The 24,699-nt window shown below is 40.6% G+C and overlaps 1 protein-coding gene across 3 annotated transcripts in view; it reads right to left on the reverse strand.

The window, feature by feature from the left end:
* grid1a (glutamate receptor, ionotropic, delta 1a) overlaps positions 1–24,699 on the reverse strand; it is a 324,300-nt gene that overhangs the window by 50,225 nt on the left and 249,376 nt on the right. For all 3 annotated transcript variants that reach the window (XM_077582365.1, XM_077582363.1, XM_077582364.1), the window contains one exon: positions 10,424–10,477. In XM_077582365.1, coding sequence (XP_077438491.1) covers positions 10,424–10,477 — 54 coding nt within the window. The remainder of the gene's footprint in view (positions 1–10,423; positions 10,478–24,699) is intronic.

A 24,699-nucleotide genomic window follows, 5' to 3' on the forward strand; every position in this document is an offset into this window, starting at 1 on the left:
GTCCTTGCCATTAATCTTTCATCAACAAATAAATAAAAAACTTACCAGTAATCGTGGCGGCACTTTTAATTAATTGGACATCAAGGTGCTTTGCAGAAGCTGCTGGGAACGACAAGTCCTTATGGGGCATTAAAATGCGGTTAAAGGAATGGTAAGCAAACGCACGATTTGACAACGATGGGATCAGAAATGGAGAAGAGAGAAATGTGCCGCAGTTTCACGCCAGACTGCAAAACACGTCGTCGCATGGTCCAGGGAGAATCGCAACGTAACCGCCTTTGCACTTAATACCGGATTGTCTGTGAGACTTCCTAATTGGAACGAGATCCCTCTCCTCCAAACGCAACAAGGTGGAATGACGTGTGAGTAATTCAATTATTTGTTTATTTAATTCACGCACTGGCTTCCAGTTGAATGCACCTGTAAAAATAAACCGGCCCATTACAGAGCTCATTGCACTACTTTTTGGGCAGCCCACGTGAGCCCGGCCTGAGCCTGACCCGAGATGGAGAGGAAGAAGTCACACTTCCACTAATTGGCGAAGTAGACTTGGGTTTGCCGCGGTACACTTTGCGTCGGAAAATATCGAATAGGCACATCTGGTGCGTAGGCGGGAGGGTGAAAGCGGCGTCAGCTATGGAAATATCATGACTTGACACCAGCGCAACACAATGTTTCGTGCCAACGAAATTAACGAGGAAGAAGATGTGATAAGGTACATTGCGTGTGTGCTCTTGCCATTCCGCGATGATTTTTAACTGCAGTGTGCCTGGCTCCGCACCACCACATATCACACGGTGGGTATTTTGTTTGTAAGTATGCCAATAAATGTGAAGGCACACACTATTTTGGCAGACAAGACAATTTTTGTGTCATAATGAAAAGAACCACAATGCCCCCGTTTTCACCGAGCGGTGACTTTTTGCTTCAGTTCTTTACTCCTCCATTGGAAAGGTTGCCATCATATCCACCGACTAACATTCAAAATTTCAGCATGCTTTTGTTATTTTTTTTGCTGCTGTCATTTAGGTTGGAGCTAAACACTCAGCTTTCCTCTAATTGGTCAGCAGAGAATTGTGACTTTCATATTAATGTTGTTTCAAATTTGTAAGATTGGAATGAGAAGAAAACAAAAAAGTGCCATTTAAAAACAACAACAGGGGGGGGTTGTCCGTTTACAGTGCATAAAGAACTAGATTACTACCATATTTACGGTCATAACTTAGTGTTATAATTATGTCCCGGAAGTCTTTTCTTTTCCGGCATTTTCCAGCTTCCGTATAAATTTGGGGTATGCCACCGTCATTGGAACAAAGTCCATTATAAACTGAGGGTAAGTACACACAATTTTTTTGGTTTATATTGCGCCGTCCAGCGAACTCGGGGGCCCAAGCCCGCACCGCCACATCTCAAGATTGGGAGCGCAGAGTGCTGACCGCTGAACTAAAAATTCAGTCCGCCGACCCACCTCAGCACCTTTTTAGGTAGGAGCTATTGAAATTGAGGTTTCACAGAGCACAAGCTGGCACCCGTTGCATAAAATCCAAAATATTTCCGTCGTAGGAGTCGAGGGAGTTTCGCGATCACAAACTGATGCCGCTTTAACATACACGTTCAGCGGCCGCCGACATATCCCGAAAGATTTTCGTCACAGGCTTGTTGCTGACCCCATAGGGTTAGGGTTTGTTAGGGTCCAGCCAACTCAGGGGCCTTAGCATGTTTTCATATGGGCGTGGAAAGGGAGGGGTCTGGTACTCCCAACATTTCCGCATTGATTGAAATAAGTACGCACAGATTCACGCATCTGGATTTTTTTGTGGGCGTGATATTTTCTGGATTCATCAGTACGACTTGTTTCAGCATGAAAGCCACACAAGTCTTTGTACTCGAGGTCCCTGCCTGATATCATGGCAAAGCAAATTAAACTGTGCTGCTTGATACAGGGCTTTAGTCGGAATGGAACGGATCTATAATGACACAATAATCTGAGTCATGGAAAATGACTGTGGCTACTCAAGTATTACAACTGGGTCAATGGTTAGAGACAGGGGTCCTCTGTCTGGAATTCCTTGGATTAATGATGACAAGGTTCTACTACAAGGAACTGCTGTTGGCACCAATTATGGCTTAAGGCATTATGAATTGATTGATCTGATTAGCTTCCAGAACATTGTAGTTGACATCTGGTATCCATGGACGTGGTAGTTATCCATCAGCCGTAATGTGGGTCTGTCCTGTACCACCACGTGACACATTTTCCGTATAGCTTATCCTGTGCAGGGTCACAAACAGGGCTCTGGACCGAATACCATCATGAACTGGTCGCCCGGTAATTATTGACTGTGAAGAGCAAATGAAGCGACTAGGTCTTACCATAAAGCTGCAGAAGACAGTTTTTCATTTGCGTCTGTGACAAGTTGTACGTAAGTGACTCTTGCTAATGCCTTGTTAGTTTCAAGCACATTTTGTCCACACTCCTTCAACTTGAGCTAATCTCTGCTTCCAATCACAACCGAACACCTTCGTCTTCATCCAATTACTGTTAAACTATTAAGTATTCCCTGTACTAAAAATGCTCACAATCTCCAATCAAGCCCACCAATCAGAGGCTCCCTCCGCCCCCCCCCGGCCACAGCAACTCTACCTTGAGTACAATTTCTCATCATTGTTCTCATTATGCACGCAGTTCTTCTTGGAAATGTGAAGCACATGCTTGGAAACGAGCGCCAATGAGTCATTTTTAACCCCCCCCCCCCCCCCCGAAAAAGATCAGACAAAACATTAGCTACAGTCGCAGAAATTCCTGATATCCAAAGCAACTCTAAATCCATTTTGCATAGTGCACTTAAGGACAATTTAGAGTCTTCCGTGAACCGAACATGCATTCTTTGGGACTGTGGGAGAATACCTGCGAGGTGCTGTCAAATCCAACAAGAGATCTTAAAAATATTTCGCATTTACAAAGGAGATCAATGACACTATCAGAAAGGTCTTCATTGAATAAAAAGGATTTGACTGCGCCAAAAGGCAAGCAAACCCACCAGGATTGAACCTATACCTACAATGTGACGTGGAATTCTGGTAAAGGTTTAAATTAAAAAGACACCAGTGGAGGCTGGTGTCTGTGGATCTCACTCCGCTTCGTCTGTCCTTCCTTCCTTTCCTCAGTCTCTCCTTTGGTCTCCCTGATTTGTTGAAAATTTAGATGTCTCTGGGGTTGGTGAAGGATTCTGGTTGGTGGCCTGGTGGGTGGTGTCTGGTCAGTGCTGGATTTCACTTTCCTTTCTTTTCTTTGGTCCTTTCTCAGGTTTCCTGGCGGCCTCACGACTATGGCTGGAAGTGTTCGGTTTAGGGAAACGGTAGGGGATTATTATTATTTTTAATAGGTTTTAGGTGAACTAATGAATACACACACACTCTCACGCACATACACATATTCACCCACATACAAAAAAAAAAATAATACAAAAAAAAAAAATTATATATATATATAAAAAAAGAAAAAAAAGAAAAGGAGAGCAATGATGATGACATGTCAAATCGGTAAAATTACCGAATGAACAATACTGAGCTCTCCAGAAAAAAAAATTTAAAATTAAAAAGAAAATCTTCAATGTATTTTAAGGGGACGATTTGTCATCTTTGCGTGCCGCGGGGAGCAGAGTGTGAGTTGACTTTCCACGTACACGACCACGTTTTCTTGTATTGAATAACATGCAGGCGTATCCAACACAGAATCTAGCGAGTGCACATCTTTGGATGGACTTGGTAGTAATCTGTGTCTAATGTGGCCAAGATGGCGTCGGCGGGGTTTCAATTACGTGACGCCACGTTACCCGGGGACATCAATCATCTCTCGACTCTCCTCCTCAACACTGTCTGTCACAGCGGGCGCGGCCGTCTCATCCATCACGCGTTGGCGAGTGTCAGTGTCCCGCTTTTTGAGAAGAAAAACACCACAACAACTTCCAACTCCTTCCTGGATGTGCAATCCATCTGAATTTTAGAGGCCAAAACAAGCGTGCGCCCGCGTCGTCACGCTGCTTTCGGCCGGGCCGGGTCAGCGGGAGGCTCGGCCGCTTCTCATCCCCCCGTTGATGTGCTCGTCTCGAGTCGCGCCGCGACTCTTAATATCCAATCGAGAAGCCTCTCTTCTTTTCTTAAATGACTTTGTATCGTCCAATGTGTTTGTCCGCACTATCCAGCCTCAAAGAAACTTTTATTGCCTCTGAACAAAAAAGCCATTAAAGGCAGCCACATTTGCGCAATTTTACACATGACCTCTTTATAGGTTACGAGATAAATGATCTCTGTTTGTATCAATGTCAGCCTGGGTTTGAATCTCAGCTGAGGCCCTCATGTATGGAGTTTTCCTTTTCTGCCCATTCTTGCTTTGGTTTAGGGTTACTCCAGCTTCCTCCCACAACCCAAAACATGCTTCTTTAGTTTAGTCACTATTTTTGTAGACTGGCACACGCGCTCAGCGTAAAGACTGGCGCATATTTTCGTGCTGGAGCAAGTCTAGTTTATTGTGTTTGGGAATTTGGCAGACCGCGTTGCACCTCTCTCATGCTGAATTCAAAGGAAATGAGCTTCAATGGATGGCTAACAAGTCGGCTGTGATCACTCCCTCCCACAACGGTGTTAGATTAGACCTCCTAATGACTAGATAGCTGACTTGAGCTCGGCCGTTGTGTCGCTGTGACCTGTCCTGGGTTGGCACTTTTCTATCGATCAGCACTCTGGCACACTTATCCAGGTGGGCAGCAAAGACAGTATAAGAGTAGAGACCATTTTGAATAGATCAGGCCTTCTTCCGCATTCAGCAGTAAGGCTCCACAGCTGTGTACTCGATCTTTCTGGCAGCAAAATGCAGTCTCCTGATCGTTATTATTAGTATAAAAGAACCGGTGAAAGTTCACATCTGAACTTTACAACAGCGCACGTCTAAAATACCATAAGAAGGAAAACTCCACCCACTAGACTTGCGTTGGGAACGAAAATAGGGCCCTATAGATTTTGTCTCCATGTGATTGACTAGCAACCAATCCAGGGTTTTCTCTCAAAGCTGCAGTTGAGGAGGTTGTTTGTCTGTCTCTGTGTCCTATGACTGGTTCGTAACCAGTTCAGGGTTCCAATAGGCCTGCCTCTTGCCCAAAGTCACCTGGTGTTAAGTTCCAGCTAACCTGCAACCTTAATGAGGACATGTGCTGCAGAAAAATGGGGATCTGTGTATATTTCAGGGATGTGATTTGACCAAAGTGAAATTATCTGAAAATTTAGCCGGGGGTCTGGGGGCCGCTGGCACCCAGCTAGGTCCAGGGCAGTGCCCTGGTGGGGGGACAAGGGGGGCATAGCCCCCCGGAGCTCATGGGCTTTCTGTGTTTTTAAGTACTTTCAATGCACTCACATGACAAAGAAATAGACAAAGCAACAGCATAAATTTTCAATGTATATTGAACTATCCCATATAAAATGGCAGTTTTAGTCAACTCAAAATCAGTCACATTCAAAAACATTGGACTGCCTTTGCTTTTAAAAACTATCACTGAGAATATCATCATATCTAACTAATGTGATTACTAAGTTAACACATAAATAATGTTGAAGAGTTCAAATTTCATGAACAAATAATTGTATCATGACCAAATGAAAAGTAACTCATATTAGAGCATACCACAAATGTCTTTGTTATAGCAGAAGATGTTATCTGTCGGAGTCATGTGCATACACAATGAAATACAAAAAAAAAAAAAAATCAGATTTTTTTTTTTTGGGGGGGAGATAAAAAAAAGCGGAATTCCGCGAATTAGCGGAAAAATCACATCCCTGATATTTGTCCTACGATTGTCTGCCTCTTGCCCAAAGTCAGCTAGGACAGATTTGAGCTAAGCCACAACTCAAGGACGTCTTTTTCCATACAGTATGTACCAATCCACTGCATCTCTCAGACAATTTGATACGCATCTCAAAGTGATGGGGTATGATACGATTCAAGAACTGTACATGATTCGCTTCAATTCAGTGGGATTACGATTTAATTCGATATGGGTATTACTAACGCTTTTGTCATGTTTATTAATATGAAATATGTAAAAGCTCTCTAAATAAAGCAAACTATTCAGGTTAATTCAATTACAAAAAAACAACAAATGATCAGCGACAACAAAGTGATTTATACTTGGTGTGCGATACGATTTTAAAATGTAAGGTTTCGATTGGTTTAAATTGGTTTTCGTTACACTGCTAATTTCTGCTACAATGTGATCCATTGATTATGCCATTCATTCAGCTTGAAGTCCTCGGCACCCTAACTGGTTTCACCCTGCAATCTTCCTCACACATCATCATCCTCATCATCATCACCATGCATCTCACTTCTCTCGCTCCCCTTTGGAGCAAAGCATCAACATTCATAGCTCATGACCGGTGGCGGATTAACATATCCTCCAGTGGAGCTGGACTTGAATGAAATGTGAGAGGCCTCCCGTTGGGGATACGGACGGGGGTGTCGGGGACTGTGGCTTAGTCACTTGTGGGTCTCCAGATCATGCGTTTGAAAATGAATGTCATGATTGAGTTATGACCAGGGAGCATGCAGACGCCAGAGACGTGTACAATTATTTATATCCCTGCAGGATGGAGCGATAAAACAAGACGAGGTTTAATTTCAACTAAGGTCCACAGGCACAAGTAGAGAAGGTCAGTCCCTATAGACTTAAAAAAATACATTGTAATGGGTTTTGTAGATTTTTTCAGTACTTTTTCTAAAGTATAATTGGGAATATACAGTAAAATCTTATACAATACAATACAATATATTCTATGCAACCCCACTAATTAATATCACATTTGTGGAATATGAATTAATCAGCACAATCCACCATTTGCCAAATCCGTCCATTTTGTCTTGTACTACTTGTTGTCGACTGTAAATGACATCACAGTGCCTAAGGGTTTACGTAATGGCCAATCAACAGCTCTGTTTCCTGGGTTTGGTCATGTGACGCTCGCAAGCCGAGCTCTTCGGCACTGTGATGTCATTTTCCATCGACAGAACGTGCCAATGCAGGCCAAAATGGCCACCCCCTGAGATGGATAAAAACGAGTGGATTTTGCTGCCAGAAACATCAAAAAATATTCCCAAAACACAATATTAATCAGAATGTCGTGTTTACACATGTGGGACTGCTTACTACATATTGTAGTAAAAAAAAAGAAAAAAGAAACAAATTGACTTCCCCTTTCAGATTTGCATTTATTAATTTTATTCATCAGGTAAGGACATTGAGAACAAGCTAGCATTGCAATTATTTGCCATACCAACCTGATGTATAATAATATATATATATATTATATATATAATATATTTTTGTTATATATATTTTTAAATAAGTTGTTGTGGGTGCCAATCACATGACACACGATAAATAAAAGTATATTCATATTTCTCTTTGTCTGTTTACATACACACGCTGTCATTGTTTCTCCCCATTCACACACTTATAATGTATACATTAACATGCACACGAAAATGTCTGTAACCTTTTGTCTGTACATTCATGTACACATAATGTAAACGCAATGTCTACCTATTTGCACAATGTAAAAACCTTTTATTTACATATGCTGTAAATTCCCGTTCCCGCACAACTCTAATAAACTAAATCAGGAAACACAAGTCAACGTACAAATACATATTTGCGTCCATTATTCCAGCACGCTGTGCTGAGAAAGTTGTGCGAAAAGCAAATTTAGGGCTAATAAAAACTAATCAGCTCCCCATCATATTGTTGAGAAGCAAACGTTGCACTTAAGTTGTTGTTTTTTTTAAATAAATGCACGCTGGGATGGAGTTTACAGAGCGGCTCCTGAAGAGGTGAAATTCAAAACAGCACGATTTAAGCAAACCTCTTCCTGTAAGTGGTCCGAAATGTATTTAAATATGACTTCCTACAGAAGCGGGGAGCGCTGAAGGACAACAAGTGTGCTTTTGTCCTCATTTCAAGGTGAACATCAGCTTCATGGACACTTGATTTTGGATAATAAAAAAGGATACGAGGATCTACTACAAGAAAGGAGAAGTATAACTGGTTTTATAGTCTTGAGAATTAGGTTCGAGAGGTTAGAGAAGATCACCTTTTGGAGAAGAAGCTAACAAAAGGCAAATGGTTATATCTTGTAAAAGACACACTGTTGATATGACATCATATTAGCGCAAAAAAAAGGAAGAATTAGCTCATACATAATTTCTCTAAGACGGTAATAAAAGACTTTAAGGAATGCAGCAGCTCGGGTATGAAGACGGCTTCAAATTAAAAATTATAGCCTGTCACTTATCAAACAGGCTCAGACTGCAAAAGCCTTCCCTGTGCTGCTTTGTGAGGCATACAAAACCAATAATATGAATTAAAAGCGGCAGACAGGAAGGCTTTTCACGGAGCTCAAGGCCTCTTTAGCCCATGCGGAGCAATATTTTACCGACATGCCTGGATGAACTGATTCAAAGCAAACCGCAAAGGTAATTATTTAAAAATAAAAAATACAAATGTAAGGTGAGGCCATTTGGAGCGCGAGCTCTGCAATAGCGAATGCCTCATTAACCTTGAGTAATCAATATTCAAGCCTCTTTGGTTAACGATTTGTCACCTGAACTGAATTACATTTAACTGCAACAAGACGTGGTGAAATTATGCATTCCAAAAGAATGGCAGCTAACTTGAAAATTCGAAACGAGCTTGGCAACACGTGAATGGATTTGTTACGTGTCGGGTCAATGACGCGGAACTGATCAGTAATGAATTGCAATTAAGGTAATGAATTCAAAAGGTATGGAATATGACAACGGTCAAGAAAGAACACGTTTTATTTATTCATTTATTTATTTAATTTTAGCTAGTGACAACACATGTATTGAATATTATAGGGATGCTCGATACCACTTGTTTTTTTGCTTCAAGAGATACTTGACTCATTTATCCATTTTCAGCGGTAAGTTAATATTTTGTCTATAATTAATTTGACAACTTCATTATCTTTCATGTACTATTAATACCATTTAAAAACGTCCATTTTCTCAACCGCTTATTCCTCAGTAGGGTCGTGGGAGTGCTGGAGCCTATCCCAGCTGGCTTCCAGTCAAACCCATAAAGCAGGTTCATTAATGTGAATATGCAGTTCAGAAAATTAATGACTGAATGATCAGCGTCTTCACATAATTGAAAATCATTCATTATTCGTAGTAACATAAAAAAAACAATATTAACTCATTCACTGCCATTGGCGGCTATAGACGTCAAAAATTAATTTTAAGTATTTCTATTAGTTGAACATTTTTTCCACTTTTGTTAACTCTTTGACTGCCAAAAACGTTAAATAACGTTTAGTAAAATCCTATGGAGGAGTGCCAAAGACGTTAGAAGACGTTTGTTTCAAAACAGAGGTGAAACTAACCATTTTCTATTGTGGATTACTGAAAAACGGAATAAGGTAGAAACAAACTTTTTTTTTCTGATGAAAGATGAGAGTCCAATCTTTTTTTGGTAGTATGTGTGTTTCCATAGTCCAAACACATAATTTTCTATGGACCTTGAAAGATCAGTCAAAATGCTTAAAATCGGCTGGCACCCACGGCATCCCTTTTCTGAAAACGTCTGGCAGTCAAAGAGTTAAAGGTAATTTGAGCAACATTTTTTTTATTTTAGAAGTGTGATGGTGCTGGCATTTTGTGATCATTTTTATGGCGTACGGACGCGTATTGCATTCACTTTTTCAATTTTTCCACCTGTTTTTCTGAATATTTTTCCCGTTTTTCAGTAAAAAATTTTATGACAGAAAAAAATAATAAAAGAATGAAAAAATATATTCGGAAAAAAAAACACAACAAAACAAAGCACAAAAACAGTTGTTTTTTTTCCTCAAGTGAATGTAGTAACCCCCCCCCCCCCAAAAAAAAGTTAATTTCCTACTCATTAATTGTTCTTGTACTGAGCTTTGATAACTGATTCCAATGACATCTTTCTGCACTCGAGGATGTGATGTTTCGGCATGATAAATGGACGCCAATCCGTGTGCGTGTGTTATTCCGGAAAACCAACTCCTACTGGGAACTGAAATGCTAATTCTCTGGCAGGTCAACTGGGAGAAATCCTTTTATCCGCTTCCATCCATTTGCTTTTTAGAATAAATGGAATCATTGGAAACATACAGAGGGAGTTAAAAAAAAAAAAAAAAAAGAGGCAGGGGCAGGGTGGGGGTGGTCCGTATTCACTAAAAGCGCACTTGCCTGTTATGCCCACTTAAGAGCAGCATTTAGCATTGATGTCTTGATCAGAACATGCTGACATCAAACGTTAAAAAAGAAAGGTCATAGTGCGATATCAAGTAAAGGTCTCGACTAAAGCATGCTTGTGTCGGGACTCACCTCGTTGGCGTAGACCCAGTGACTGTCCTTGGACGCCAGGTTGGTCTCCACAGCCTGCGCAGATAAAGCAAAAAAGAGAGAGGAGAGCTTTTAATATCCTTGTGAGCAATCGCTGGACCACCTGGAATATGCAGCGGGTCTGACAGCGATTAGCATTCAAACCACCAACTTCTGGCCATGGCGAACCTCGGAGCATCTCGCGACACCACAGGTTAGGAGCCAGCAAAGGATTACCTGTGGATGCTTGCTTTTCATTTGGCTTTTTGTGACACATAATCTAAAAGATGGTGGACCTGATTTACTCTTGATTTTAGGGATTGCCACACTGACTGCCCTGCAAGCGGATGCGCAAGATAAAAAGTGTTATATGGATTGTGTCGTCAACTCTTAAAACTGTTGGGTCAAAAAGATAACCGTTTTGGGAAAGGTGGCTCTGTGACATACGTTTACAAAAAAAATAAAAATAAACAGCAAAACCTGTGTTTTTGCAGGCCCTAGTTTTTGCCAAATTTTTCATTAAAAATGTTGTCATAGATTTTGTACATTCATTTCGCTTTCATAAAGCTGGAAAAAGTTTGGGACTCGCTGTTCTTCGTCATAAAACCAACAAAAGCAATACGTTCAATAGTTTTTTTTAAAGATTGTTTTTGGTGACATGCATTAATGTAATGAGTGGTGTACACCAACTCAGACCGATGTTATTTTAATTAACGAAAACTGACGGAAAAACTAGAACTGAGATTCAAAAAATGAAATAAAATAAAAAAACGAAAATGCTTTTCAAAAAACTGAAACTACATTATATGTTTACAAAATTAACTAAAACTAACTATAATTACTTTTTTTATTTTACCACGTGATTTATCAAATATTGTGCACAAGTACTACACGTAAAAAACAAAAAAACAAAAACAAAAGTAAAACAAAGCCTAACTAAAACTAAATTAAAAAAACAAAAAAACAAACTCAAAACAAAATAAAAACTAACTAAAATGAAAATTCCCAAACTATAATAACCCAGACTCAAACTGTTGAAGTGATTAAAAGCGTTTGAGAAATGCTATACCAACGCCATACTTGGTTTGTTTCAATTCAACCCTTCTCTGTTGGGCAGGTTTTTCATTCAATAAGTGCATTAAAACGTTAGATTGTGCCGCCCTCATTTCAAAGCGTTTAGGGTTATAATGTAATGCCAAAATTCCGAATCCTTTCCTAGGTAATACTCTTGTGCGTGATCTTATAAATTCTCTTGAGAATCAGCTTAACGTGGTCATGCAGACGCGCGCATTAATCACCTGGATGGATCAATGAGTGCCGTGTATTGAGGCTCCAGCGCGGATTCCGCTGACATCTTTCCGTACGTAAGGATGAGATGTTTCAGCATGATAAATGAACGCCAATGTGTGTGCGTGTTTTCTTGAACGCAAGCACATGAAACCGGCACTTTCTAAATTCTTGGTTTATCGTATTGGTTGAAAAAAGCAATATCGTGCATCCCTAATAATAATGGTATTATTCAAATAACCTAATTTATTATTATTTATTTATTATTTATCGTATTAGTTGAAAAAAGCAATATCGTGCATCCCTAGTAATAATGGTATTACTCGAATAACCTAATTTATTATTATTTATTTATTATTTATCGTATTAGTTGAAAAAAGCAATATTGTGCATCCCTAGTAATAATGGTATTACTCAAATAACCTAATTTATTATTATTTATTTATTATTTATCGTATTAGTTGAAAAAAGCAATAACGTGCATCCCTAATAATAATGGCATTATTCAAATAACCTAATTTATTATTATTTATTTATTATTTATCGTATTAGTTGAAAAAAGCAATATCGTGCATCCCTAGTAATAATGGTATTATTCAAATAACCTAATTTATTATTATTTATTTATTATTTATCGTATTAGTTGAAAAAAGCAATATCGTGCATCCCTAGTAATAATGGTATTATTCAAATAACCTAATTTATTATTATTTATTTATTATTTATCGTATTAGTTGAAAAAAGCAATATCGTACATCCCTAGTAATAATGGTATTACTCAAATAACCTCATTTGGGTCATAAATGGACCAGTCCACAAATTGACACAACTTTCTGGGTTGTTTTGTATCAAGCAACCCCCTGGTGTGTACCGATACCTTAAATATAAGACTGGTATTGGCACCGATACCTGTTATCGGTAGTCACCCATCATAGTCGGGATGACGATAGGAACGACCTTGAAGGGGATGCGTGGCTTAGAAAGTATGGTAAAGGCAGTTCTAAAATATGAAGAATGTGTCTAAAGGGAGAGCGAAAACAGCCCAAAAACAATCAACCCCACCTAAATAGGACTAATCTGAAAAAGCAATCGGTTGGAAGCAGCAACAGTTTATGCCCATCGACACCACGTAACGCTCGTCGATAAAAGCCGGCGTGATTCAAAACACCGCCAGCCACTAATCTTATCTCCAAACCTCAGAACAGCCACGCTTAGATTTTAATGCCCCCTCTCATTTCCAGATTTCATCAAGCCGAACGACGTCCATCCGAGTCCAAAAGCAATATTTACCTCCACGCTTCACACGCCGCATCTCGGGGCCTAATTGCGCTAAAGCGCTTTGAAATTCAAATGGGGTGCAACGGAAAACATCCACGCGCGACTTGCAAGACATACAGTTGAGGAACACTTTCGAATGTGAGACGTCGACCGAGATGAGGTTTCTGATGTATCGGGAGGCGCGGCCACAAGCTTCGGGCGCGCCATTAACAGCGCTGAAGGTCATCTTAATGCGAAAAGGTTTGCGACACTGACAGCGAGTGTGCACGCGGCAACGCAGAGAGGAGGAAGAAGAGCGCAAACCGCACGGCGCCTCGGGGACACTTGAGTCGTCGTCGTCGTAGTAGATGAGAAAAAAACAAAATGCAGACAGATGCGGGAAGTCGTGTGCAGTCTCCTGCATGGAGGATGAGTGGGCGCGTGTGCGCGTGTTAACTTTAATCACAAACGTATTCGTCTATGCAAAGAACATTTTCAATGCTTAGCTTGCAAAATATGTTCTTTATCAGTAAATAAAACCAACACAGCAATTCGTCTTTGAGGTTAGGATATGGGCTAAAAAAAAAAAAAAAAAAAGACTCACGGCATCCAAAATCGATAGTTCTCGCCCTGACCTATTGAACAATAGCCCAAGAGGTATTTAAGGTGATTAATCAAAAATGATGAACCGAGGAAGGGTGATAGAGCGCATGTACGGATGTCAATAGACATCAATAGTGTTCTTCTTCAATCATACAACAATGATAGATATTTTCAAGATCCAGCATGTCCAACTTGCGATTGTTAAGAGATAACGACTTTCATCACGTGTCCGTCATTCAAAATCAGTAGGATTTCTGCTCGGACCTTCACCAAAAGCAAAAAATAAGAAACCAAAAGATAGAAAATACTTTGCGACAATCATCTTGGATCACATGACAAATCAATACTGTTCTTGTTTTGTCCTTCTGCAACATCCTCAGGCAATCTGTCCAGAATAGACTGCTTGAGGTTAATACAGGGATGTGATTTGACCAAAGTGGAAATTATCTGAAAATTTCTGCTGGCACCCAGCTAGGTCCAGGGCAGTGCCCTGGTGGGGGGACAAGGGGGGCGCAGCCCCCCGGAGCTCATGGGTTTTCTGTGTTTTTAAGTACTTTCAATGCACTCACATGACAAAGAAATAGACAAAACAACAGCATAAATTTTCTATGTATATTGAACTATCCCATATAAAATGGCAGTTTTAGTCAACTCAAAATCAGTCACATTCAAAAACATTGGACTGCCTTTGCTTTTAAAAACTATCACTGAGAATATCATCATATCTAACTAATGTGATTACTAAGTTAACACATAAATAATGTTGAGGGGTTCAAATTTCATGAACAAATAATTGTATCATGACCAAATGAAAAGTAACTCATATTAGAGCATACCACAAATGTCTTTGTTATAGCAGAATATGTTATCTGTCGGAGTCATGTGCATACACAATGAACTACTAAAAAAAATAAAAAAAATAAAAAATAAATAAAAAAAAAAAATCGATTTTTTTTTGGGGGGGGGAGATAAAAAAAGCGGAATTCCGCGAATTAGCGGAAAAATCACATCCCTGTTAATAGAATTTGGTTATCATTCAAAATCTGTAAGTTTCTTGCGCTCACATTGAACAATCAAATGAGTGAATGAATAATCAAATGAAACTCATGGAAAATTGTCCCTTAAACTCTAGTTCTGTTTTGATGTTTGGCTACAGGTATCTCAATCATAGATCAATTGTTAGAGTAAATCCTTGCAGTATTATTCTTGACATACCTCAGAAAAGAAGAAGAAAGTCCATCAAAAAATGTGATTACTAGAGGAGGTTAGGAAAATTCTTTGTTTGGTTCATGTACTGTGATAAAATGTGAACATTAAATGAAAATGTCAGCTGCCTCGGACATTTTATTTTAATCGGTCAGACAAAACTAGTAAGGTTCTTGCTTGGACATGAGAAAATACAGGAAGTTTACGGCGCCCATGCTTCGCCCGTAACACCTTTTTTCGTTAATTTCCCACAGTAATCCCGACATTTTAAAGTTAAAGTTGTGTTGTTGTTACCTCTAGCAACGGACGTCATCGAGCAGGTCGGTCCGCCATCAGGCGCGTCGTATTCCCGTGTTTACGTTTGAATTAGCTCCGCTCTGCCGTCTGTCAGCAACGAATATCCATGCGGAAACACTAAATATTGGTTCGAGCCCTTCCGGGTCGCACAAATATGTTTTTAAAAAAATTACTGTACAAAGTATTTTGATGTTAATATCGACTTAAAGGGTGAAATACGACGGGTTACATCGCCAGCGTGGGACGTAACTTGGACGTAACTCGGACGTAACTCGGACGTAACTCGGACGTAACTCGAGGACTTCCTGTAACCTATAAAACCGTTGAGAAATGTTGATATTTGAGTTGGACTACCTCACATATTTTGGATGGGACATTTTTCAAAATTCTTGCTCTGACATCCAACAATAATCAATGAAATATCTCAGGACAGTTGATAGGATCTGAAAGATATGATTGCATGTGCTCATTTTCCTTTTGATTGTTTTGTGTTGAATACCGGTCAACATCAGCAAAACATGGAAAACATCACCCCGAAAATCTATCAAACGCTTTTTTTTCATTATAACTTGTTTTTATTAATGACTTAATTAATAAGATGCAGCATAGGAAAGAAAAATTGCAACTGTAGCTCGATCGCCTAAATACAATACAATAATAGCATTACCATACGTAATCCATGCGTAGCTTTGTAACAATACAAGGCGCGATCTGGCAATGGGACGACATGTAGCGCATGATGCTAAAGTAGGTTAACCATTAGGATTCTAAACAAGCCGCATTTAGAAGACAAAAGGTATCTGGATACAATTCCTCTGCGTTCTAATGCGCCTAATCAGCCTTTTCTTAATCGAATTGGGAGCCAAGCCCGGCTTCTCTCCAGGCCCCTCGATTCCAACGCATCGCACAACTATCTCTGCAAAGCCACTCAGGAGCTTAAACGCTGTCAACAAACCGGGTTGAGTAATTTTGGCTTTGTGCGGCGTTGAAAAAAGGTAAAAGATGACGCAAGCGTGAAACTCCGGAGAGCAACGCGCTCGACGAGGCAGATAAGAGCCCGGAGTGACAGCTGAGGAATATTCCGTGCCGTCGATAGCAACTTCTCCAATCGGCCAAAGAAGCCCCCGGGCGTGTTCTTATGCGGCCGCCATAGCACAAAAGGCGGGCCCGGGGAAACGCCAACTCCAATTTAAAAGGGAGGCAAGCCGAGAAGGGATTGGGAGAAAGTGCAGCGGTGTATGTGGAAACAGGTGGTGGGGGCGTTTGGATGCGCGCCAGACGGCTGAGCTTCTTCAGTGGGAAAAACATTCGGGAGAATCATTTGCTGCATATTCCCTCCGACGTTCACTAGGAATGCCGAGGGGGAGACGAACAGAGGGTTGAAATGCATCACGGGCTATCATAGCAATCCGCAAGAAGCTGTCAAAAGAACTCTTGAGCGGGGAACAAACAAGGATTTCTTAACCGATGTTTAAAAATGTGGCAAACCGCACACATCTCACATCTCATTAGCTGTCATGCCATAAAACTACAATATCCCTTTTGATCCTCAAATCGAAAATGTCACAAGTAAATAAACTGCAAACAATACAAAAGTTGCACTTCCTCAGCCCAATATTTATAAAAGCTACAATTTCAAGAGAAAATGTTCTACTGTAGTGACCTCATTTATAATGACATTATTCAACAATAACCTGATCAATGACACGTACATTTATTACTTATTACCATAACAATTAGTGCCGGTCATATATCGGTCATACTAATACCTGATTGTAGGGAATGGAACAAAAAAAAAAACATGAAACCAAGGACCAGAACAAATGTGTCCTCGCCTTTAGTCAAGGCCAGGCGTCGTCTCATCTCTTTAATGAAGGTGATACTAAATGAGTAGCGCATTAAAAACAAATCATGACTCCCATCTGCCGTCATGCTAATGTTGCTAGCTTCTCCCATTTTGTCAGCTTCATGAAGGCTTCTTGTGGAGAAAGCGGCAAGCCTCCCATGGAATATCGTTAGCTTCCCACTGAGGCCATCGCACTAAAGGTGAGGGCTTACTTGGTATCTTGTTAGCTTTCCATAAGTATCCCATGGAGCTAAAGCTGCTAGCTTGATATAGCCATGTTGTTAGCCGCCCCTCCAGGTGCACCATGGTAGTCAAACTGCTCACTTTTCTTGGTCTTCTATGGACTATATACCAGGGAGGAGGTGGAACTTCCGACTTCAAGGTTTTCACCCATCAACTTTTATTCCGTTTCCGGTTATGACGTAATTGGCCGCGTCCCAATACTCGCACGAATTGTTTTATGTAGCCTTTTATACTGCAATGACATTTGTGCCGAAGGGCGGGTGAAATTAATGTATTTGTCAACATTAGTTGTCATTAATATGATTTATTGCATGAGGGAGGTGGAAAGCCAGTATTGGGACGCGGTCAACAGCAACCGGAAACATTATTGCTGTGTGTTTTACGCAAGTCGGAAGTCCGAGGCATCAATTCAAATCAAGTCAATTGAGCTTGATTGCGATTGAATCTGTACTAATTTTTGGCTAGCTTTCTGATACTCATCTAAAACAATGGGGGCCAAGATTTTAAGTACCGGTATGACCTTTTTATTATTATTATTATTATTTTAAATGTATATAACAGGCACTCTTTTATTGATTTGAAAAATTAGTTTTTGAGGGGCGTTTATCAACTATTAATCCAGGAAATGTTTTCGAGTGTTATAAAACATTTCTTTGATCTTTCAAAAATTGTTATAGTCATAACTAGACTTTAGACAGATCTGATAGATTTTATGCAAAATCGCTGACCAGTTGTAATGTGATAATTTGCGGATCAGTCACTCCCGTGATGTTCTATGCTGTCACATGTTTGTTTGTTTTTTAAAACAATATTATGAAATAATTTGGGGATTTTTTTGGGGTATCAGGACCTCAATATCTGTGTATAGAATGTTATCCGGGTTATGGGAAGAGTTTTTAGGATTTAATTGTTATTATTTTTATAATTTATTTTTTCGGGCTGGGCCAGTCCCAATCCCCCTTTACTGGAATGTTATGCAATAGCTTTTGTTAGTCTTTTTTTTTTTTGTTCAGCTAATATTACATAAAAAGTGTGGAGCATTGAGCGCTGCAAGTGTTTGCAAAAAGATTTAAACATCACACACAGCGAGGCACCTTATCAGAAGGTGAATTTACATTTCTGAGGGATTCCCTTGGGGAGGCACTGAGTAAAAATTCCACACTTTCACCTGGGGGAAATTTAGCTTGTGAATCTTTGATGATCAACTTCAATTGCCGAGCTGATAGATAGTAATGAATCGGTATAACGAACAGAATCCGTTTCCCCCCCCCTCATTCATCTAGTCTAATTACAGTTATAGGACGAGACATGTTTTCAATAGATCAAATAATATTGTTTTTAATTAATTCACAGGAGAAGGACATCAATGGAATAAACAGTAATTTTTTCACAAGGAGCTGATTAAATGTGGGCTCCAACTGCTATAAAAGTGCATTTTTAGAACCACAATACTGTGTATTATATTCGCCTCAAATAAATTTTGGGGATTTGCCATGAAAAAGAAGTGCGAGCACCCAGCTTTAATTGATTTTTAATCGGGTATTTGTCACGTTTCAGTTCTGTGGGGTTGGGTTTTTGTTTGATTTTGGATGTTCGTGTTCTTTGTTGTCTGAGTGTTCAGTGTTTTGTTTTGTGTTCCTTGTCTTTCCCCTCCTCTTGTTATGTCTAACCACGTCCACCTGTGTGTTTCTTCCCATCCCAGTGTATGACCAATCAGTGCCCTCATCCACTTGTGTTTCCTCAGGTGTGTCTCATTAAGGTTGGCGTATTTAGTTTGTTGTGTTTGTCGACGTTGACGTTATGTGTGGAAGTTTGTGCGTCTCGTCTCGTCAAAGCTACGCCCGTCACAGTCAAGTCGTCCTCGTCACGGTCAAGTCGTCCTCGTCACAGTCAAGTCATCCTCGTCACACTCAAGTCATCCTCGTCACACTCAAGTCATCCTCGTCACAGTCAAGTGGTCCTCGTCACAGTCAAGTCGTCCTCGTCGCAGCCAAGTCGTCCACGCTCAGCCAAGTCATGGCAACCAGTCTAATCGCGTCATGTCCAGTCATGGCGACCAGTCTAGTCACATCTTGTCCAGTTGCAGCGATTAGTCCAGTCACGGCCTGTCCAGTCACGATGTGTAGTCCTGTCCTGTCACGTCCAGTTGAATTACGTTATGGGTCAACCACTCACGCCCACAATTTTAGGACCTTTTATTATTACCTTTAGATGTTAGTCTGTAATGTATACCAGGACAAAACAAGGTCAGCGACCTGGTTACGGAATAAACAAATTCAAACAAAGAAGGAGCACTACATGAAAACAAAGTTAGCCTTTTAATATATTTTAATGTGTCTGGCCACTAGGAAGGAGAGCCCATGGTCAAAAGAATGCTATTTAAATGCATCTGAATAATGCACGTCGCCATTACCCGGCGCCACTCCAGTGACTTCAGGTGAGAAAAGCCCGTGAAAGCACTTTGTACACTTCCTATCTTTTAATGAAGCACACAACTTTCCTCTCACACACTGCAAACGCATCCTGAGAGAGTTAAGACATGTTTTATGTGGAAACATATAAATATGTAACAAGTCGCAGCGTGGGGAGGGATAGGTCGCATCCAAAAAGCGGCGAAATCTGTCAGCTCCTCTTGAAAAGATTGTCGGGAAAATCTCGGATGCAGAGGCCGACAAAACGTACGAGGTGACCTCTTCACCTTGTTTCGCTGATGCAACGTGAGGACGTGAGCTGCTCCATTTTCTTTGCCGCCAGAAATAGACTGTGGCTTTGATATGCCGGGACGTGTGCGGCGGGCCGACACATTAGCATCACATTAGACTTGGAGCGGCTTCTCAATCACCCAAATGTCACGCCCCGACATGACAAACATGGCTGATGAGGCCTCCTGGTTGCCTCGTGTCTATCATGCTTGATCTCAGAAGAAGCACCGCTGGGTCGGCTCTGACTGACAGGCCGCACAACGCTGCCTGCACACTTTGTCTTCATGTTTCAATTGGGACATACAGTATAGATTTGGTCTCTGTAATTTCTGACCACCTATCATCTGTGAAACTGACGTCAGAATCAGGCTGATTTAAATGTGAATAGGAATCGCCAGGCTTGGCCATTGTGCATTTTTCCACATTTTAAAACAGTTCCAAAAGACCGTATCCCACTGAGCGACGAACGTTTGCGAAGTTAGCGGATATTACATTTTCGGCAGAATTCGTCAGGCTTCAGTCAAGGTCGTAAAGACATTCACAATTGTCACACAGATGTTCAAAATTGACTTGCCACAAAGAAAATGTGTTAAAACTGTTGGCAAATGTTTGCAACCTTGAACAAAGCCTGATGAAAAATCAACTTTTGCTACCTTTGCCCCTCAATGGGATACGGGCTTAAGTGTCTTAATAAGATGTCTGTAAAATGTTTCCATCCAAATACCCCAAAGGATGAAGAACCAACAATCTGAAATTAGACTGTTTTGAGGGGGCAGGTCGGTCTCATGCAAGTCAGCAACAGTTCAACGAACCCCATGTACTTCTGGACTGGTCGTAAGACAGCATTTTAAGGGTCCCCATATCTTACTTGGTCTTGTCTCTGTCTCCGACAACACGGAATCGAGATTTTCAATCAAGTCTGGTCAAAACCAGGCTCATACTGCCGTGATCACTGAGAAATGCATTGTCTGGGTCTTGACCTCCAAAAGTCTTGGACTTGGACTGGAGCATGCCTGAAAAATTTGAAATAATGTCGGCAAACTCAGTCTTGGTCTTGACCTCCAAAAGTCTTGGACTTGGACTGGACCATGCTTGAAAATTTTTAAATAATGTCGACAAACTCAATCTTAGTCTTGTCTGGGTCTTGACCTCCAAAAGTCTTGGACTTGGACTGGACCATGCTTGAAAAATTTGAAATAATGTCGGCAAATTCAATCTTAGTCTTGTCTGGGTCTTGACCTCCAAAAGTCTTGGACTTGGACTGGACCATGCTTGAAAAATTTGAAATAATGTCGGCAAACTCAATCTTAGTCTTGTCTGGGTCTTGACCTCCAAAAGTCTTGGACTTGGACTGGACCATGCTTGAAAAATTTTAAATAATGTCAGCAAACTCAATCTTAGTCTTGTCTGGGTCTTGACCTCCAAAAGTCTTGGACTTGGACTGGACCATGCTTGAAAATTTTGAAATAATGTCGGCAAACTCAATCTTAGTGTTGTCTGGGTCTTGACCTCCAAAAGTCTTGGACTTGGACTGGACCATGCTTGAAAAATTTGAAATAATGTCGACAAACTCAATCTTAGTCTTGTCTGGGTCTTGACCTCCAAAAGTCTTGGACTTGGACTGGACCATGCTTGAAAAATTTGAAATAATGTCGGCAAACTCAGTCTTGGTCTTGTCTGGGTCTTGACCTCCAAAAGTCTTGGACTTGGACTGGACCATGCTTGAAAAATTTTAAATAATGTCAGCAAACTCAATCTTAGTCTTGTCTGGGTCTTGACCTCCAAAAGTCTTGGACTTGGACTGGACCATGCTTGAAAAATTTGAAATAATGTCGGCAAATTCAATCTTAGTCTTGTCTGGGTCTTGACCTCCAAAAGTCTTGGACTTGGACTGGACCATGCTTGAAAAATTTGAAATAATGTCGACAAACTCAATCTTAGTCTTGTCTGGGTCTTGACCTCCAAAAGTCTTGGACTTGGACTGGACCATGCTTGAAAAATTTGAAATAATGTCAGCAAACTCAATTTTAGTCTTGTCTGGGTCTTGACCTCCAAAAGTCTTGGACTTGGACTGGAGCATGCCTGAAAAATTTGAAATAATGTCGGCAAACTCAGTCTTGGTCTTGACCTCCAAAAGTCTTGGACTTGGACTGGACCATGCTTGAAAATTTTTAAATAATGTCGACAAACTCAATCTTAGTCTTGTCTGGGTCTTGACCTCCAAAAGTCTTGGACTTGGACTGGACCATGCTTGAAAAATTTGAAATAATGTCGGCAAATTCAATCTTAGTCTTGTCTGGGTCTTGACCTCCAAAAGTCTTGGACTTGGACTGGACCATGCTTGAAAAATTTGAAATAATGTCGACAAACTCAATCTTAGTCTTGTCTGGGTCTTGACCTCCAAAAGTCTTGGACTTGGACTGGACCATGCTTGAAAAATTTGAAATAATGTCAGCAAACTCAATCTTAGTCTTGTCTGGGTCTTGACCTCCAAAAGTCTTGGACTTGGACTGGAGCATGCCTGAAAAATTTGAAATAATGTCGGCAAACTCAGTCTTGGTCTTGACCTCCAAAAGTCTTGGACTTGGACTGGACCATGCTTGAAAATTTTTAAATAATGTCAGCAAACTCAATCTTAGTCTTGTCTGGGTCTTGACCTCCAAAAGTCTTGGACTTGGACTGGACCATGCTTGAAAAATTTGAAATAATGTCGGCAAATTCAATCTTAGTCTTGTCTGGGTCTTGACCTCCAAAAGTCTTGGACTTGGACTGGACCATGCTTGAAAAATTTGAAATAATGTCGACAAACTCAATCTTAGTCTTGTCTGGGTCTTGACCTCCAAAAGTCTTGGACTTGGACTGGAGCATGCTTGAAAAATTTGAAATAATGTCGGCAAAGTCAATCTTAGTCTTGTCTGGGTCTTGACCTCCAAAAGTCTTGGACTTGGACTGGAGCATGCCTGAAAAATTTGAAATAATGTCGGCAAACTCAGTCTTGGTCTTGACCTCCAAAAGTCTTGGACTTGGACTGGACCATGCTTGAAAATTTTTAAATAATGTCGACAAACTCAATCTTAGTCTTGTCTGGGTCTTGACCTCCAAAAGTCTTGGACTTGGACTGGACCATGCTTGAAAAATTTGAAATAATGTCGGCAAATTCAATCTTAGTCTTGTCTGGGTCTTGACCTCCAAAAGTCTTGGACTTGGACTGGACCATGCTTGAAAAATTTGAAATAATGTCGGCAAACTCAATCTTAGTCTTGTCTGGGTCTTGACCTCCAAAAGTCTTGGACTTGGACTGGACCATGCTTGAAAAATTTGAAATAATGTCGGCAAACTCAATCTTAGTCTTGTCTGGGTCTTGACCTCCAAAAGTCTTGGACTTGGACTGGACCATGCTTGAAAAATTTTAAATAATGTCAGCAAACTCAATCTTAGTCTTGTCTGGGTCTTGACCTCCAAAAGTCTTGGACTTGGACTGGAGCATGCCTGAAAAATTTGAAATAATTTCGGCAAACTAAGTCTTGGGCCTTGTTCAGACTGCCAGCCCAAATCCGATTTTTAGCCCATCAAAAAGGATGGCTCATTTGTAGTCTGAACAGTCACTAAGCAAATTAAATCAGATTTTTGCCGGACGACTTGAAACCACATGCGCGAGGTAGTTTCATATCCGATTTGTTGTCTAATTACTTTTCTAATGGACTTGACACAACACTAACACTAATCGCTGCATCTAACAAAACTCAATGCAGCAAAAATGGCATGTAGTCTCCGTATGCAAGACACATGAGACCCAAGAGCCCCCTCCAAAACTGACTGCTTTTAAAGTGAAAGTCTGTGGACCTCTGCTGTATTTCTTGACTCCAGAGGAGTTTTGATTAAAGTGTCCATCCATGAATCCATTTTTTAATAATCCCCTTGTCCTCATTAGTGTGGCAGGTGAGCTGGATCCTTTCCCAGTTGACTTTGGCAAGACGCAGGGCACACCAAGGCATTCCCAGATCAAATATAGATAACATCATATTCACTTTTACACCTACGTACAATTCATAGTCTGCAAATAACCTAACACGGGTATTTTGGGAATATAGGAAGATCCCGGAGTACTTGTAGAAAACAAAACTCCACATGGGAACGCCTGAGACAAGATTGGAAACAATAAGATCAGAACTGTGTGGCCAATGTGAAAGTATGACATTTGCATTTTATTAAGACAATTTTAATTTGTGGCTAGATGACATAAGGTTGACCGTATCAGTTCCGTTATCGCGGAGAGATTGTCTTATTTCACATTCAGCCCGAGATCTGTATTCAGTCTGCTTTTAGGATACAAATTACTTGCAATTTAAACAGATGTGCCATACAGATTCTGTCGTGGCACATCTCTTCCCAGGATGAAAAGCCTAATTGGACATTCATTTCCTCCATAAAATGTGCCGTTTGGCTGTGTGCGATCTGATCATTATCTCCTAAACTACAGCCAAGTCTCTGGGAAGAAACCCACGAGGGTACGAGATGATTAACTTCCTGATAAGAATACTCATCGTTTACAATTTCCTGTTATGCCGTTTCACCGCAGTGTCGTTCGGATTACTGACAATTGTTTGAAGGCACAAGAAAAGGTTGCGAGATGCCATTACGCAACATTGCCATTAAACGCTTCAAAGGCGCGCGAAAAGGCTGTCGTGTCTGACATAAAATAACCGGCTCTGCTTTTAAAAAGGTTGGCTTTGTGACAAGCGATCTTATGGGAAATATAATGCATGTAAACGCTCCAGGCGCCTTTCACTGCTCAAGGTGAGGGTTGCGATCTCCGAGGAGTTGACAGGAAAACTGCC

This window comes from Vanacampus margaritifer, chromosome 12 (assembly GCF_051991255.1).
Source record: "Vanacampus margaritifer isolate UIUO_Vmar chromosome 12, RoL_Vmar_1.0, whole genome shotgun sequence".
In the NCBI taxonomy this organism is placed as follows: domain Eukaryota; kingdom Metazoa; phylum Chordata; class Actinopteri; order Syngnathiformes; family Syngnathidae; genus Vanacampus; species Vanacampus margaritifer.